This window comes from Phaenicophaeus curvirostris, chromosome 26 (genome assembly GCF_032191515.1).
Source record: "Phaenicophaeus curvirostris isolate KB17595 chromosome 26, BPBGC_Pcur_1.0, whole genome shotgun sequence".
Classification (NCBI taxonomy): domain Eukaryota; kingdom Metazoa; phylum Chordata; class Aves; order Cuculiformes; family Cuculidae; genus Phaenicophaeus; species Phaenicophaeus curvirostris.
The window spans coordinates 916,004-933,558 of NC_091417.1; the positions used below are offsets into that span (position 1 = coordinate 916,004).

At 45.6% G+C, this 17,555-nt stretch overlaps 1 protein-coding gene across 1 annotated transcript; it reads right to left on the reverse strand.

Moving 5' to 3' along the window:
• Window positions 1–3,031: 3,031 nt before the first annotated feature.
• Window positions 3,032–16,537, reverse strand: METTL2A (methyltransferase 2A, tRNA N3-cytidine). The gene is made up of 9 exons (XM_069877024.1): window positions 16,404–16,537; window positions 13,856–13,947; window positions 9,943–10,304; window positions 9,287–9,336; window positions 8,764–8,824; window positions 7,496–7,635; window positions 6,602–6,708; window positions 6,338–6,403; window positions 3,032–4,501 (listed from the first exon to the last, which is right to left on the reverse strand). Exons 1-9 carry the CDS (start codon window positions 16,490–16,492, stop codon window positions 4,350–4,352), a joined length of 1,119 nt encoding a protein of 372 aa, XP_069733125.1. The 5' UTR covers window positions 16,493–16,537; the 3' UTR covers window positions 3,032–4,349.
• Window positions 16,538–17,555: the final 1,018 nt, after the last annotated feature.

Consider the following 17,555-nt stretch of genomic DNA (forward strand, 5'->3'; position numbering starts at 1 on the left):
TCCTGTGCTGTCAAGAAGATCCTGAGAAAGCTCCAATTTTCAGTGGAATTTACATTGTATTTATTTTTGAAGAAAGGGTAGGAGAAATACATCCTTGCCTCTTGTTCTCTTTATTTCCCCTGTTCCCTTCTTGCCTTCCAGTCTCCAGCCCATCTGTGAAATCAGGATGCCATGAAGAACAATGCACCTGCAGAGCAAAGGTTCTTTGCGAGACAAAGGGTGGTTCTTCGAGCCCGTAGCATCATCACTGGACTAAAAGCCTAGTTCTGGCTCAGCCCAAGTCACAGGCTTAATGCTATAATCCCTTCATGAAGGGGTTACACAAAGGGTCAGAATAGGTGATGAAAAAATTCCCTTCCAGCCAAAACAATCCACGAACCCCCAAGGAAATCCACCATCGTCTGGCAAGAGCCAGGACCAGCCTTTTCGAAGCGTAACAATGTCTGGCTCCAGAACTGCAGGGGCAGAGCCTCTGAAGAGCTATGAAATCTTCTCTTCTGCTTGGGAGGTTCAACAAGCTACATTGGCATTGTCTGCCAGCCACAGACCACAAGACTGGAATGCTGGGAACAAAATCAGAGCAGATATGCTCAGAATGGCTTTAAAGCTAACATTACACTGCTAAAAAGGAAGAGGAAAAAAGGGGGAAAAGGCATTTAAACTGGCTTTTCAACGTAGTAAATGTGAATCCGGAGGGTTCCTTTGCTGTTGTGCAACACAGCCTGCTCAGCAGGCCCAAGGCGGGGATGGCAGAAGCTGCTGCAAGTCAGGACCAAGGCACCTGAGCAGAGCTGTGTGGGAGGCAAGGACTGGAGTCGCAGGGAAGCAGCATCTTCAGAGACGGCAGGAGCTGCTGGAGATTAAAGAAGGAAGCTCGGCAGTATCTGTCTGTAGGAGGACTGTCTCAGTTCAAGGCCATTAACTTGTTGCTTTCTGAACACCACCAGCAGGACTGGAAACAAGCATGTCTGCCCAGTATGGGTCGAGCTGAGTGATTGCTTAAACACTCCAGTAGAATGAAGGGCATTAAGAAAGGCACGGAGCCACCTCCATGGCTGCAGGCTCGGAGGGCTGCAAGTTTTTGCATGAAGCCCAAGTCAAAACCAGGCAGGCAAGTGGGATGTAGTCTTGGAAGTAGAAACAATTAAATTACTAGCCTTCATTTTCTCCCATTCAGGAGTTTAAATTTAAAGAGGAGGCCATCAACTTCAAATAAATCATGTTTATAATTAAAAACATATTTTTCTGCACTGCTTACAAGCCTTTGGATGATTAATAGGGCCTTTTCTCAAATTACTTTAATTCATATAAATTATGCTGCTTGTTTGTCCCAGTCAATAATTTCTCTTCCAGGGAGATAAAGCTATCCCAGGAGGAGGTCTCCCTCTGGGGACCAAGAGGGAAAGGACCCTAGGGAATGGCCTACAGCAGCAGTAACACATGGGAGGTCTCTCACTGAAGGCAACAGAGCTGGTTACATGAGTCACATCACATCAAACACTCACAGGACTTCTTTTGCTAAGCTTGACTCTTGTCTGGGTAAGATGAGGAGACATGAGCTTGCTCAGCTCCCACAGGCCTTGAGCTGTGTTTTGCCTAGACCTTGCCTGAGGTACCAACCTTGCCAGGGAACCTGACTTTGTAGGCCTAGCATGAAAACAGCAGCAACTGCACAGCTTCTGGGCTGAGTCAGGCTTCTGCCCAGCTGTGGAATGTGTTAAGGGCAGGTGGGAGGGACAGAAGGAGAATTCAGACTCCTGTTTCCCCCGCCTTCACCACTATAGTCCCCTTCAAATCCACATGCTGACCAGCAGGGACTGGAGAACCAAGGAACACATGCTCTGTGCTGCTTTGCACATGTAGTGAAGCTCCGTCAAGGGCAGGTCAGTAGCAAGGCACAATTTTCTTAATTGCCTTTAAGAAACAGGTCAGGAAATGGAGAAGCAAAAAAGGCCACACAGCAGCTGTGAAGCAAAATGATCTCCCGTTCATTTTTCTGCCTTCCGAAACCAGCTTCTTCAAGCCTTAACTCCTCCTCTATTTCATTTGCAGATGCTGGGAAGTCTCTTAGCCCTTTAGGAAACACAGTACAACAAATTGAACAAGAATTGTCTTCCCAGTTATTTGATTCCTTTTCAAGGTTACTTAAAAGAACTAGGTAGAAAGGAAAAAGCAATGGTACATTTCCACTCCCGTCCCAGCACTGCAGCCCTTGTGGTGTGCATGGATTTGCTGGGTCACCTTTCCACAGGAAGGGTGGAAATGCCCTGACCCAGAAGCCTTTGGATAGCAGACAATTACCTGCAGGGTGACACAGTGACCACACTGCCCTACAGCCAGCAGAGAGCATTGCTACAGCCCCTTCAAAGCTTTACAAATCAGGGCGCTCCTCCAGACTCTCAGAAAAAGCAATGGCAGTTCCTCATCTTTTTACCCTTAGTCCCCTGTTTCAAGACAGCAGTTATTTCATAACCTAAGGGTCTCTATAGTTGACAGTTATTCTTAGGCAACTGCAAGTTACAAACACAAGCATCGGCTAACAAAATATACATGCTTAGTGTGGCACGAACTGCTCTTCACCCAGCAGTGCACAGGGAACTGGGGTTGTTTAGCCTGGAAAAAAGGAGGCTGAGGGGAGACCTTATCCCTGTCTACAACTCCTGGAAAGGAGGTTGTAGCAAGGTGGGTGCTGGTCTCTTCTCCCCAGTGAAAAGTGACAGGACAAGAGGGGATGGCCTCAAGATGCATCAGGGCAGGTTCAGAATAGACATCAGGAAAAATTTCTAGAAGGGTTCTCAGGCAACGGCAGAGGGTGCCCAAGGATATGGTTAAACAACAGGCAGATGAGGGGCTCAGGAATATGGTTTAGTAGTGGCCAGGTAGAGCTGGACTCAACGATCTCAAAGGTCTTTTACAACCAAATGATTCTATGAACTAAATCGAGGTAGGAGATATCAGGCAAGGCTTTCCTTTCTTGAGAGATGAGAGCAGGTACTGGTGAGACTCATAACAACAGAAGAGAAAAAAAACCCCGTAGTTACCTAATGGTGGCCCAAATCCTTCAGATCAGGCATGCAGAAGCATGCGAGCTTCTGTGGAAGCCTGATTTATATTAATCAAACCAGCACTGAAAAGCATTACCGCAAAATTTATTCTCATACCTGTTGTGCCACACCTTAAAAATAACAAAAGAAAACAAGCTGAGATAAAAGACGCTTGCTGTCAAAGGTGGGGAAATAACCTTCAGAAAGCCACGATGTTGGCTTCATCTAAGAAATCAAACAAGAGTGGTAGACATTCTTCAGATTTCTTATCAAAGACAGGTGTCTTGTCTATTTGGGTTTAGCACAGCACTGTGACCTGGGGGCTGCAGCCAGCAAGAACAGTTTCTCGCTGTTCAAGTAGAAAAAGCAGGCAATTCTGTATGAACCCTGGTCCAGTGAGCTGCCTGTAATATTAGGCACTCTGGAGGTGCCCCAACACTGGCACCACCCCAATCTTTGAAAGCTTGAACCTTGCCTGATACGATTTATAGCACCTGAGCTATAGGTGTGCCAGCTCATGTAGGGATGAACGTCCTTGTGGACAGCAAGAGCAGAGCAACATAATCTGCCTCTCCACAGGTTACTTGCACATGGTGAAACAGCCACAGGGAAGCTGGCACAGAGAAACTAGCATGCTCTCAGTTCCTGCCCTCGATCAATGTGTTTAAATTTGTAGATCTGCAAAAACCCGAACAACTAACATCCCAGCGGCGTCTGAAAGATGAGCAGATGTTCTACTTGGGGACATGGTCTGGTGGCAGACTTAGCAGGGCTGGATCGATGGCTGGACTCAATGATCTTAAAGGTCTTTTCCAATCAAAACCATCTCATAAAAAGGAAGAGAGCTGCATGAGGTAAGCTGGCCAATGGGTTCACGTTAGGTCTGGTGACTAGTTGCAGGGAAGAGCAGACTTACCCTTTGTATGGTTTTTGTTCCCAAGACAAGAGCACACAACACAGAGGTAAGGTTGAAGCTCTCCTTCTGTTTCATGTGGAGATCCAGAGTAAGACTGACTTGCTACTGAACTTGCTGTAAGACACCATGACCATTTCTTAAGCTGTTAAAACTATACATAATTTAAAGAACTCATATGAGTAGCAAGACATCCAAAATATTGCTTGGTCTCCTCTTAGAACATTTGTCCTTAGCAAAACTCACTTGAAGTGATGCTAGGCACCATAAAAGGCACTGAGGTCCTGTGTGCACTGAACTCCATAAGACCACATCTAACCAGGAGGAGACGCTGCGATGTCTCCATTGAGCATCTCAAAGAGGCTGCAATCTTAAAAGCACACCCCATTTCCTCAGAGTTGAGGGGCAGCAGGCTTGCGGTATTTGCACTGGATCCATACTCGATACATCGTCATTTGTTTCCCACGGTTCACTTGCAATCGCCGATCAACCAGATTCTGTATTTTCTGCAGCCCAGCTGTTGTGAAGAGGTCATTTAATTCATCTGGAAGCAGAGAGAAGGAGATTGAGGATGCCACAAGCTGTCATTTAACGACACTTGCTCACACTGAGGGTTAACCTAGGCTAAACGATGGGCCAGAGGAAACTCAAGGTCTCAGTCTGGCAGGGAAACATAAAGATCATACAGGATTTAACTACTGTACTAGAGTGATCAAGGATCACAGCTTTTCCAGTTTCCCTTGAGTTTACCTTCTAACAAAACAGGAAAGTATTATTTATTACAGAGACTTGACAAAGAAAACAGCGGCAGCTTCAGACATTGGTATCACCTCCTGTAACTGGTTAAGGGAGCATCTTCTGGCAAGTAGGGACAGATCCATTCCTTCCCCCTCCCCCCGACTCCAGAGAAATTTCAGAGTCTTTGAGAATAAAGAATAGGAACAGATCTAAATGGTGGCGATCAGACTTGTGCTGTATACGCTGGAGGGGAACAGGATTCATTACGGTTAAGTTTGGGAAAAATAATCCTTAAAAAGCACACCCTGCTGGGGCCCAATCAAAGCACTAAGAGCCCTCCAGGCTGCAACACTTCCACTGGCAGGGAATACTGATCAAGCAAATAAGCATCGCAGTGCCCCAGCACACTGGCCAGGGGCAAAGCCAGACTGAGTCCTGCTGAGCAGCCCAGAGCTTGTTCAACTGCAGCCTGGGAGCACGTGATTCGTATGGAGTTTCTGTAGCAAAGGGCTAACAGGTCCCAGCTTGTGCTCTTTTATCAGATGTTTGCCATCATGAAGCGTTTGCCAAACACGCATTAAACATTAATTCTATTGTGACAAACAAGACTTGTGCAGGGGGGAAGGAAGTAGCTTGCTGCAGTTGTGCTGCGCTGCTCTAAAACTGACCATGCAGAGGGGCCCATGGTGGAAGTGACTGGAGGTACAATTGGTGATAAGCAGGGAGAATAAAACCTCTGTGAGCACCAAGCAGCAGCAGAACTGGAGAGGCTGCCTCAGCTCTACGCTGAGCCACACCCTTCTTATTTCCTCATAGGAGAACAGTAAAGTGAAGAGAAGTTTCTTAAAGCATTGTCCATCTCACTCCATCCTCCACAGGCAATGAGAATCATAGACAATATTCAGTTCTGGAGTCCTCAGCACAGTAAGAGCATGGATCTGTCAAAGTACGTCCAGAGGAGGCCACAAAGATCATCTGAGGTCTAAAGAGCCTCCCATACGAAGACAGGCTGAGAGAGTTGGGACTGTTCAGCCTGGAGAAGAGAAGGCTCCAGAGAAACCTTCCAGCAGCTTCCAGTACTAAAAGGGGCTCCAGGAAAGCTGGGGAGGCACTCTTGATCAGGGAGTGCAGGGACAGGACAAGAGGGAACGGTTTCAAGCTGAAAGAGGGGAGATTGAGATGAGATCTTAGGGAGAAATGGTTTTCTGTGAGGTTGGTCAAGCCCTGGCCCAGGTTGCACAGAGCAGTGGTGCCTGCCCCATCCCTGGATGTGTTCAAGGCCAGGTTGGATGGGGCTTGGAGCAACTGGATCCAGTGGGAGGTGACCCTGCCCATGGCAGGGGGTTGGAACTTAATGGGCTTTTAGATCCCTTCCAACCCAAACCGTTCTATGATGATGACAGCTCCTCCAATCTGACTCCCCCCACTGCATCAAACACACTTGTCTTTCTCCAAAAGGATTTTCCAGTCAGAAATTTATCACACCATTTTTGTGTCAGCAAGTGACAAATCAAGTCCTTGTGCAACTGGGAGACACTTACTTCACATTGCTCCAAAAAAGACAGGCTGAAAAGAGCTAGCAGCGAAACTTGAGGGCAGCAGGACAAAAGAGGTGAGAAGAGTCAGGTTTCTAGCCTCCTACCTTGTGTGAAGAAGTAGACTCTGGTGCCATCACCTCTTACATAGAAGTTATCAGAAAGACACTGACCTAAGGACGAGAAGGATTTAAATAGTTACCAGCTACCATTTAAAAAATCAACAACTGCCATCCAATACGAGGCACTTCTCCCAGCATGTGCTGTGCTTCAGGGAATTAGTAAGTGGCCTCCTACATAAGTTAGATGCTGCTTCAGAGAAACATCATCTGAAGTGATCTAGCGAGGCTCCCCAGGGGAAAAGAAAATACCTTTCTTAAACCGAAGTTGGGCTAGATCGTAACGGCCATAATCTCGTAACAAAATCATTCCTCCTGGTTTCAGGAGGCGACTCAGTCTGTTAACGATGCATTGCATCCTGAGGAAAGAGAAAAACGTAAGTATTAAACATTGTGTACAATGATGCTTGTTTCCTTATCCTACTTTCCGAAAAGAAAGTATAAAGTTTTACATATGTTTTACCTTCACATAAAGAACTACCAAAACCTAGCAAGTTTCTGAGCCCTCTCAGACTTAGACAAATTGCTTTCATTTGTCTCCCTTGCCCTATTTATGATACTTCCCAACTCTGTTTTTCTACTATGATAACCTAGCTTGCCACAACAGGGATTAACTGCTCTCTGCTACTAGTTGCAAAAGTATCTCCGCTGGTTTCTGTAAAACAAATAAGTGAACTTGAAGAAAAATGCTGTGAAATATAACCAAAGGAAACAAAAAGAGAGACTAGTGTAGGTTGTATCACACTGTCACGCTAAGATCATTGCACTTAACTGTGTTCTGAACCCAACCCCTCCCTTATTGACATCTCCCATATAAGAAATTCATCTGTCCTTGATATCTAGCAGCACGCTTTCCACAAACGGGCACCAAGTGCTCACTGTGGCTGGGGTTCAGAACAGATGAGCAACTGTGAACGCAGTAAGACATCACCTATAGCCACTTTGCACTTCAGAATCACACCTATCCTATGCCAGAATTTGTTACAAAAAAAAGAACCTGCAAAATTTCATTTTCAGAAGCTTACTGGAAAACTGGGCCAGACAGAACAAATTTTCATTTTCCTTGATATTAGGGGACCCACTATAAAATAACTCCAGCTCTTTATGCACTATCTTCTGCAACCAGAAGGAATTATTAAAACTTACTTCTCTGGGAGAATCGCTGAGAGGACGAAGATAAGAATAACAATGTCAAGACTCTCATCTGGCATTGGGAAAGGACTTTGGTCATTACACAGGTCATGGACAAATGCAAAGCAGCGAGAAGAATCATATTCTGCATTGTTCTGTAGAATAGAGAATAGAATAGTAGAGAGAAATTAGAGCAGCAGACAATGATCTCAGTACTATCTGGACATGGGAACATTTTTACTTTCACGTGATAAAGCAGTGTGCTCAGAGATCTGCTTCAGCCTCTGAGGCATACGGGGGCAGACAGGTTCCCTGGTCAGAGAAGGAACAAGGGTAAAAAGTGAAAAATAGGCACATATGGGAGTTTTATAAAGAGCTTTGGACTTGTTACACATTCAGACAAACTGGATTGAGGGATTACTGCAGCTTTAAGGTCAGATTTTCCACTATTAGTGGTAAGAAGTGAAAAATTTACACTGTTATGAGGAAACCTTTACAAAAGTGAGAGGATCAGGGCCCCTCTCTACATCTCTACATCACATCAATATTCAACTACAAGCAGACTACTCCCTGTACCTCAAAAATGAAACCTGGCTGCCTAAAGCTACTCTTCTGAAAATCACATTTAGACCTCTAAAATAAGTTGTATATTTTCCTAAAGCTGCTGCTATGGGTTGCAGCAGCCTGTGTGTCACCTTATAGGAGGACAAAATGGCACACTGGCATGCTGCCTGTGCTCCTCATCTCATTGTATGAAGCGACCAATTACATTTGATACTTCATATATAACCTGAAATTTGTTAGCAGTATTTGCCCTTTGACTAAATTCCAGCCTTCTGCTCTCCAGACAACAGCATCCCTCCTCAGCTATCTGTGCAGAAGCAATCAGGCCACGTTCCCACAACTGCAGTGACATTAACGCACACACAAACCAAAACCAGCTTCAGTTCCTGTTAAAAAATAGCCTGAATGTTTTCAAGGTTCAGCAGTTACTCAGCTAGAAGAGTGCTGGGTTTAGAAAAGAACTGCCAACTACAGGGGAAAGAAAATCCAGCTGACTTGTTTGCTGCCAATGTGGCACTTTGAGAACTTCAACTTCCCTCATTTCTACAATCTTTGATGGCTCGTTTTCCTAATTTACCAGTACAAGGGTCACATCAGGGCCAGCTAAAAAAGAAAGCTGCCAACACAGCGAGACAGCCAGTGGCAGCTGTGAGGTTTTTGTGTTAATGTGCAATTGGCTCCCTGCACTTCCTACCTTCATAAGTCACCACTGAGTTTACCTGGACAAGATCCACAGCTGTTGTAGAAAAATCACAGCAATAAACAAAAAGGCCTGGGTCACTGAAATAAATAAAAGAAAATACCATCATTTATATAAAGGTGTTCCAGAGAAACTGCACGTCTCAAACACACAGAACACAATTGGGAACCAGAAATGCTGGGCTTTAGTCTAGATCTGTCAATAATGCCTTGTGCAAAATCTGATGGATCACATTGCTCTTTTGTGCCTCAATTATTCTCACATGGAACCGACTGCTTACTCTTCCTTCAGCAAAGGAGAGACACTAAGGCCTGTACAAAAATGCTTTCAGAATGAGGAATGTAAACTCAGATTGTGTCTTGTTGGTTGCATTCCACTGCCAAGCTCAAAACACAATCATTTGAAGTTGCAGATGGTAAAGATACCATTTGCAGCTGGCCTTTCTCCGAGACTATGTAAACCAAGAATACATGCAACACTTTTCCAGTTGTTTCTCAGAGCCTGGTATCCCACACAGCTAAAAGCCTATGAGCAGTACTTACTTGTTGGTTTGTAAAATTGGGAAGACCGTATTTCCAGCACCGCAGCCCACCTGCACAAAGTAGATGTATAAATAGTCAAAATAATTTCCTTAGCATGTTCTGTGCAGCTAATTTGAAATCATGTCTCTACAGCCACGGAACGAAAAGCAACTCATGAGTAACAACTGCGCACAGCAGTGACCATTTGCAAGTCCCACTGCAAGGTCTGATTGCGTACAGCTCTGAGGAGCAGGCTTACATATTAGCATTTGTGGGAAACCACGAGGCCAGTTCTCGTAGAAATCTTACTAACAAGCTATATATTGTTACTCTCTTGAAATCTGTTATTGCTGGTATCCCAAGCATAACAACCAGTATGAGTCACTGAAGCATTGGCAAAGGCCATGGATTAGTTGCGTTCACTTCCATAGAAAATTAGAGCAATGGAGAAAGAAGTTTGTTTTACTATAATTACATCCTGTTCATTCAGAGTTTCCTTCGCTAGATGGCTCTTCCTCAAGTTACAGCCAGGCCTCTTTTTAACGTTTTACTGACTTAAGGCAATCACTCCATTCATTTGCTGTTTGCCAATGATAGATATATTTTCAAGTCCACCAGCCAGTCACACTAAGACAGATACAAGGGACTGTTTGACATATGACTTCTACAGCTGTTACCTCTAATATACGGTAAGATGCAGACGATCCCGGGTAATCTCCATCACTTTGGTTCAGCTCACAGTATTTCTGTGTAGCCACCTCCTCTGTGCAGATCTTAGGTTTGCTTTTTATCAGGTTTAACTGATTGTGTGTCCTGGTTTCCAATGAGCAATGTCCATTTTTACAGGTTCCCAATCCTTCATTGCTGAGTTGTTCTTTGTTACTAAATTCATGTACAGAATCTCCATTTTGACTTGGATTCCTGGTAGGTGCCAGCTCAGGAAATTCAGTGAACAGCCAGTGCCTGTCCTTGAAGAAGCCGTTTTCGTGGATTTTATAAAAGTCATCCCAGTACCTCTTAGCATTCACCTCATATTCCTCTGTAAACACAAACAAAAATTTAATCAGCAGTGAAATCAGAAGGTCTTAGAGTTAAACCAGTGCAGACAGTCAGTGATCACTCCAGACACCTATTCGGCAATCTACCTTATTAAGTAAGGTTACTGATTGAAAACCACCTTTATTTAAATTGTGCCACCTCACATAAACAGCCTGATTCCTTGCAGTCACTTTCTTAGGACTAACAAGGGGAAAGAGACAGCAGAGGAAATCATCTGTCACCTGGCAGGATTTAGAGGAAGCTGGGAACAGAAAAGGCTTCTTTGGAGGAAGCTGGAATGTAGAAATCCAGGTTTTACTTCCATCTCTAACACTAACTTGCTCAGTTCCCTGGAAAAATTAATTTGGAACCTCACGGCACTAAGTGCAAACACTTACAACTTCTAAGGAATTCTATGACAGCTGCCTGGAGCTGAAGAGCTCCTGTCCAGCATGCTACCCCTTTTTAACAGAAAAAGTAGTCAACTGTACAGGCCTGGCAGAAAGCTCAATGAACAGCATGTTTTACACAAGTATTCTGAGAGACCAGTCTAGAGCACTTTTGTAGTTCTGTGCACATTAGAGCATCATGCATTTATGAGACTAAAACAAAAGAAGGAAATCAGCAGAAGTGACCGTCATGGAAAGCTAAGGAGGACAGACTAAAGATAAGAATTAACTTTAGCAGCAAGCATTAACATTTGCATACCAAGTAGATATATTCCATTATGGAGGCAAGTATCACAAAAAGCTGAAGGAACTCTTACAAAGCCACCACCTAACAAAATGTAAGTCACCCACACAAATTCCCCACACCTTCACAGATTTCAGATCAAGTACAGTTCTAGGGGAACTATTTATTCCATGGGAAGTTACAAATCCAGTCGTCCTGAATTCTTATCAATGTGACGAGTTCTCTGTTCTGGTAAATGAAAGCTACTTTTAGCATCCTATGCTTGTAATCACCTGAGGGCATTAACATCCAGGGTTAAGAGAAAAAGCAGGCATCTTACAACTGGAGATTAGTATTATTATCTGAACTGCAGTTTGTTTACTAGTCTTGCTGAAATGTATACAAGTGTTTAGAAAATATCTGAAGTGAGATCGCAAAATGAACCAAGAACAGGTGAAAAAATAGGTAGACTCAGACAAATATAGACAAAAATGGCTTTAACGAAGAGCCAGAAGCCAGTTGTACATATGTTTTTAGTAGGATCTACCCCTGAAGCACAAAGAGCTATATCTCTATCTCAACTACAAAGATTTTCTCCTTTTAAGAAGCCTTGTCCTTAAACTCCAAGCCAAAAGAAATTTTAATGGCTGATATTAGACTACAGCAATAAATTTGTGCCATGATCTCACTGTAGCTCACAGTATGCAGGGGCAAGTCAGTTCACTGTTTGCATAGGAGAACTCAACGACTGCTGCTGTTTTTGATTCAGACCTGGCGCACTCCTTCCTGAATTGTCACTTCTTCCATGTACTAGCAGGGATATGCAAGGCTGCTGGGGCTGGAAATGCTCTTTCACCTAACAAAATTATAAATTCCTGATTCCTGCTGGTCCTTAAGAATCCCATGACAGCCTGACTGTAACAGGATGTTCACCTGAGGTGCTGGGGCAAAATACCAGCCCAGTCATTTTGGATTACCCACATTTTCACCTTTATTTAAAGCTCATTTACCTCACAGCCTAGGGTCTTCAAAGCACTGGAATAAAGGATCAGTAGCAACATAAATGCAAGAAATCAAGGGCCAGCTGACAAAGATCATGCAAGAAACCACTTCAAAGCATAAAAATGACCATATTAGTTTTCCAGTCTGACTTCCTGCACAGCTTATACCAGAAAAGTTCATGTACTACTTGCTTCAAGATCCTTTTTGTGGTATTAGCTCATGGGGACATCAGCGTGCGAGCCAGATTCCTCCAGAGACTTTCTTGATAAGGATTCCTGACTTTACTGCTCACTTTGTAAGGACAGCCCCAAAACCAAGCCCATACTCACCCTTTCACATTGCAGAAGAAGGGCAAACAAAAATAACTGTTCACAAAAGACAGGAAGAGAACCAAGGACCCCCTGAATTGCATGGGGGCTAATTATGGAGCCTCAAAAGGAAAACAAGAAACTCTTCCACTTCTTTCTTTGTTCCCAGTCAGAAGACACATCTTCGACATACCCCACAAGTTCTCTCCTCCTTCAGAACAAAGTCTGACAGCCCCAAGAAGTCCACAGAATAACACAGTCATAATGACCAATAGCCTGCCTTTGTTCTCCTGCTTGGACATTATGATTCTCAAAATACCAGCCCCTTCAGGCACATTTGGCTGGGCTGGCTTCCCTACGTTTCAGCATCCCATTGTCTACACATGCTTCCCGCTGAATAGCAACCATCAAAATTTGACTGTCCTCCATTGTTCAGTCTGGGAAATCAATCACGAAGACCTGACAAACTGCTCTAACAGCAAATTGCTCCACAATTTCATAGTCACATATAGGTTCTCAAAGCAGGACAGACAGTATCCTTTAATGTTAACCAGATTTTAAAACGAACTCAACACAATGGGCGTCACAATAGAAACTGCTGGATACTTTTGGGAATCCAAAAGTTAGGAGGGTTGCTCTTCAGTATAATTAAATTTGCTATTCAGAACACAACTGCAAGCTGTATGGGAAGTGTCTCAACAGCTCCAGTAGCGTTTAGCATCGCCCTACAGATGAGACACAATTTGATTTGAACAAAAGGAGCAGATCCATCCTAAAGCAGGGTATAACAAGATCATCTTCAAACATATCTCTTATCACACCAAAGAACAGGAGGCCATTTCATCATCATTTAAGAGACCGGATGGTATCTAACGTGCAGAGGACAGGTGAATTATTAACCAACTGAGAACAGCTTCAACTGCATTACTTGAGTATAGGCCTGTGCACCTTTAACTTGATCCAGATTCAGGTGAGCTTTGCATTTTGGATGTACAAATATCTTTTAAGCCAAGTTTGAGGAAATAAAAGCTCTGGAATTCCTTTTCTGCTCCTCTGATGACAAACACTTCAGTCAGGATAAAATATTTTTTCTTCACTTCTGATTTAACCATTATCATGCTGTTCATTAACCTGGTAGAGGCAGGTAGGACGCTACTTCATTAAACTGAGCTCAAATTAGGGATAGCTCCACAGCATGCAAGGAAACAAAAGACTGACTGTAACAAGTTAAGCTTTAGGGAGCAAAAGCAAGAGAGGCAATAACACTACAATGAAAGTCTGTTGACAAGGAACACTAACAAGTATTTAAACATACACCACATGAACAAAGAGGCTCGACCCAGGATGAGTCCCTGGAGAAGGCACAGAAGTCACAGAGAGATAAATTAAGAACAGCATGATTCTGCCTCGTCTGTTATTCATTATCAACAACTAGGTAACTGTATTTGGAATGATTCAGGAGAGAGAGGAAAGGAGAAATAAACGGTGATGCATATGTAGCTCTGGCCAGACTGTTCTGCTCTTGTATGAACAAGTTAAGACTCAGCATTACAACAGGATCCAGAAGTACCTTGTTTATCTTGTGACAACAGCTGTGAGCTGTTCTCTTCAACTTTACTCCTGGCACTGGCTTCCTGCTCTTCTGACCACTCCACATTATCCCTGTTGTAAAAAAGACGAACTATTCAGTTGAGAATGGTAGGACAAAGACAGGGAGAAGAGAGAAAGGTCTAGACAGCTCTCCAAACTGACAGCTGTGGAGCTTTTCCACCATCTCCAATTCTAGCTCAGCAGCAATACAACAGCTATCTGCATGTACGCTTCCCAGTTTGGAATGAACTGCACCTGCAGCTTTGCAAAAGCCAAAACTGGAAGGGATCCCAAGAGACACCACATCTGTCCTCATCCTTTTCCCTATTTGATGCTCACTCAGATTTAGAGGACATAAATCCTTACTATGAAACCCTGAGGGCACTCAGCATGAACAGGCTCCTTGGAGAGGAGCTGCTGTTCTCACATGGTGAAACGCCCTTGCTCCAGCACAGGTGACAGACAGACGGGCGCTTGCAGGTCATCAACACAGGCTGTTGGATTCAGCCAGCTTAGAAAACTTCCTTTCTCAAGTTAAAACAAAAAAGGCAGTAGGGTTCTTTGGAAGGTAACGCGTATATTAGTATTAAATCCAATTGTGAGAAAAATGTGCTGGAAGCTTTAAAACATTAAGAACCTATTAATAACTTAAATGTGCATATGTGGTTGCATAGTCATTAAAGTGATTCACGTGACCTTTCTTCATTAAAATAAGTGAATAAAAAGCAGACTACAAAGATTGAGAAGCACCATTCTGGCCTCAGGAGAAATTAGTCTCGATATTAACTCACAAAACAAAGACTTGACAAATGTCAAGTCTGCAAAAAAATGGATTACTAGGAATTTCTGCAGGGCACTACTAGTGAGGATATGCTTTTGTAACACACCTTTGAGGCTGTACAGTCCCAAAATGACTGGCAAGCTGATACACGTACATATTTAGTATAAATTAAACACTCAATTCTTAACAGGGTATAGCAGGCAGACACCAGAAGCGGACACATTTACTTCAGAAATGCAACATACCTGCAGTTTACAGCAAATTTGAGATTTTAGTTGTTTAATATATCTTAGAAAAACAGCTTTTGTCAAGCAAAGGCCTCCTGTTATAAGCTAACACCTAGAACTACCTCGCTGTAACAGCATCGTGTAGCAGCAGATGAGTGAAATGATCTTTGTCTGGTTTATACATTAGTCACTACTGTCTACAGATGGAGAAGGGTTACAGATTCCTGAGAGATAAAGCAGTTACTACAAAGTGAAGCAGCACATTCTCCTGAAACATGGAGCCCGAGGAACCTCTCCCAACTACTTCAGGAGTGAGACTGAAAATAGCGGCAAATAAAGTCCCTAATACTTGTTTTTGAGTTTTAGTAAAGCAAGCATCCTTTATTACAGCACCAGATGCAAGAGGGATAATTCCACCAATCGTGTAACAAGACAAGAGCTGGGTACAGAATGTACTTCCCATCTACATGTATAATGTTTCCCAGAAATCTTATGTATATACTACTACTTCCCAAGGACTAATTATAATGTTATTATGAACTTCACAACAGCCAAATCTCCATGAATTAGTATAGTACCCGTTTTCTTTCTGACCTTATATTCCTTAAGAGTATAAACAAATGAAGAAGACACATCTGTTCAGCACATATGACACCTAATGCAAGGCGTTATCGTTTCTCAAGAGAACAGTGTCTGAAAATCTGTCTGCAACTTTCAAAAATACAGTCACTTAAATAAGACTGAGCTGATGTCAGAAAACGGATTCTGCTTTAGCTCAAACCAGAATATTCTACTTTTGTAATAGTAACTACATAATGAAGAGCCTACGAAGGCTCAGGACTCCCTGAGCAGCAGTCGAAGAAGGCAGGGCCCTCCAAGACCTGATGGGGGTGCCAGCCCCCACCTCAGCCCCACCTTGCCACCTGGCCACCAGCCCCATCCCCACAGCGTGCTGGGAGAGGGGGCTTGAACAGTGCCTGTGGCTGGGCTCCCTTGAAATGGGGACTACCGGCAGGCAGAGGGGGCAAGGAGGAGCCCCTGCTAAGCCCCACAGCTGAGTGCTGAGCGGCACCCTAGGGCAGCAGCGCCTCGGTGGGTCCTGCAAAAGGCTAGGGATGCCGAGCGGCACCCTGGAGCAGCAGCACCTCAGAGAGAGTCGCAAAGGGCCTAGGATGTGGAGCAGCACCCCCGGAGCAGTGGCAGCCCTAGGGCAGCAGCACCCTGGTGGGGATCACAAAGGGCCAGGGATTCAGAGTGGCACCTCGGGGCTGAAGCGCCACCAGGGTTGGGGATGTGGAGCAGCACCCCGGGGCCAGCAGCACCTCGGCGGGGACTGCAAATTGCTGGGGACGCAGAGCGGGCAGCGGCGCCTCAGCGGGGGCCACGAAGGGCTGGGGGTGCAGAGAGGCACCCCAGGGCAGGGGCACCCCGGAGCAGCGGCACCTCGGTGGGGGCCGCGAAGGGCTGGGGCTGCAGAGCGGGCACCGCGAGGGCTCGGAGGAGGCCGCGGCCGTCCTCACCAGGCGTTGTGCTGGAAGAGGCGGGCGGGGTCGGTGAGGAGGCGCCTCCCGAACGGCCGCCGCTCCGGCGCCTCCCCGCGCGCCGCCATGACAGGCCGAGCGCCGCCGGAAGCGGAAGTGCCGACCCGAAGGAGGACTGGGCAAGCGGCGGTCACGTGAGGTTCACTGGCGTCACGTGAGGGGCGCTGGCGTCACGTGGTGCAGGCGTCACGTGGGGCGGCGAGGGAGGTGCTGTCCCGGCCCTCGGTCCCCAACGCGGAGCTGGGGAAGCGAGGCCAGAGGGGGCCACGGGGATGGTCCGAGGGCTGAGAGGGTTGGGGTTGTTCAGCCTGGAGAAGAGAAGGCTCTAGGGAGGCCTTCGAACAGCTTCCAGGGCTGAAAAGGGCTCTAGGAAAGCTGGGGAGGGGCTCTGGATCAGGGAGGGCAGGGATAGGGTGAGGCGGACGGTTTTCAGCTGAAAGAGGGGAGATTGAGATGAGATCTTGGGAAGAAATTCTTCACCATGAGGGTGGGGAGGCCCTGCCCAAGGTTGCCCAGAGCAGGGGTGGCTGCCCCATCCCTGGAGGGGTTCAAGGCCAGGCTGGATGGGGCTTGGAGCCCTGATGCAGTGGGAGGTGTCCCTGCCCATGGCAGGAGTGGGACTGGATGGGCTTTAAGGTTCCTACCAACACAAGCCGTTCTGTGATTCCATCCCCTTGTCCGACCTGGTCTGGATTCACCAGCCTACAATCACCTTCACCCAGTACCCATCACCGTTCCCTGCCTGTGACCAGTCTGCAGCTGTTGCCAGCTCCCAGCTGGTGTTCCACCATCAGGAATTGGTGCGGGAGATGCTATGGAAGCAGTGGCTGATCTGGTCCCAGCTGACCTGCCACAGCGTCAGCGGGCTGCAGCGCTGGCGGGCGGCCTGGCTGTGCCACTGCTGCTTGTCTGCCTGCGCCTTCTGGGAGGAAAGGTTTTGTACACTGAGTAAATCTCAGCACTTCCCCTCCTCCCCACCCCCCAGCTTTTTGTCCTCTTCCTCCTCAAATCTTACGCTTTTTGCCCAGAAGATGCTTCAGATCCTGAATGATCTCAAAATACCTATATACTCACTATCCACAGCCACGTCCTGCAGTGTCTCTTGGTGATTCTGGTTTGGTAAGTGGGTTT

Coding starts and splice junctions, on each gene's coding strand:
- METTL2A (XM_069877024.1), bottom strand. CDS start 16,492: ATGGCGGCGCGCGGGGAGGCGCCGGAGCGGCGGCCGTTCGGGAGGCGC. Junction 13,948..16,403: donor CTCTTCCAGCACAACGCCTG/GTGAGGACGGCC, acceptor TTTTTACAACAG/GGATAATGTGGAGTGGTCAG. Junction 10,305..13,855: donor GTTGTCACAAGATAAACAAG/GTACTTCTGGAT, acceptor TTGTGTTTACAG/AGGAATATGAGGTGAATGCT.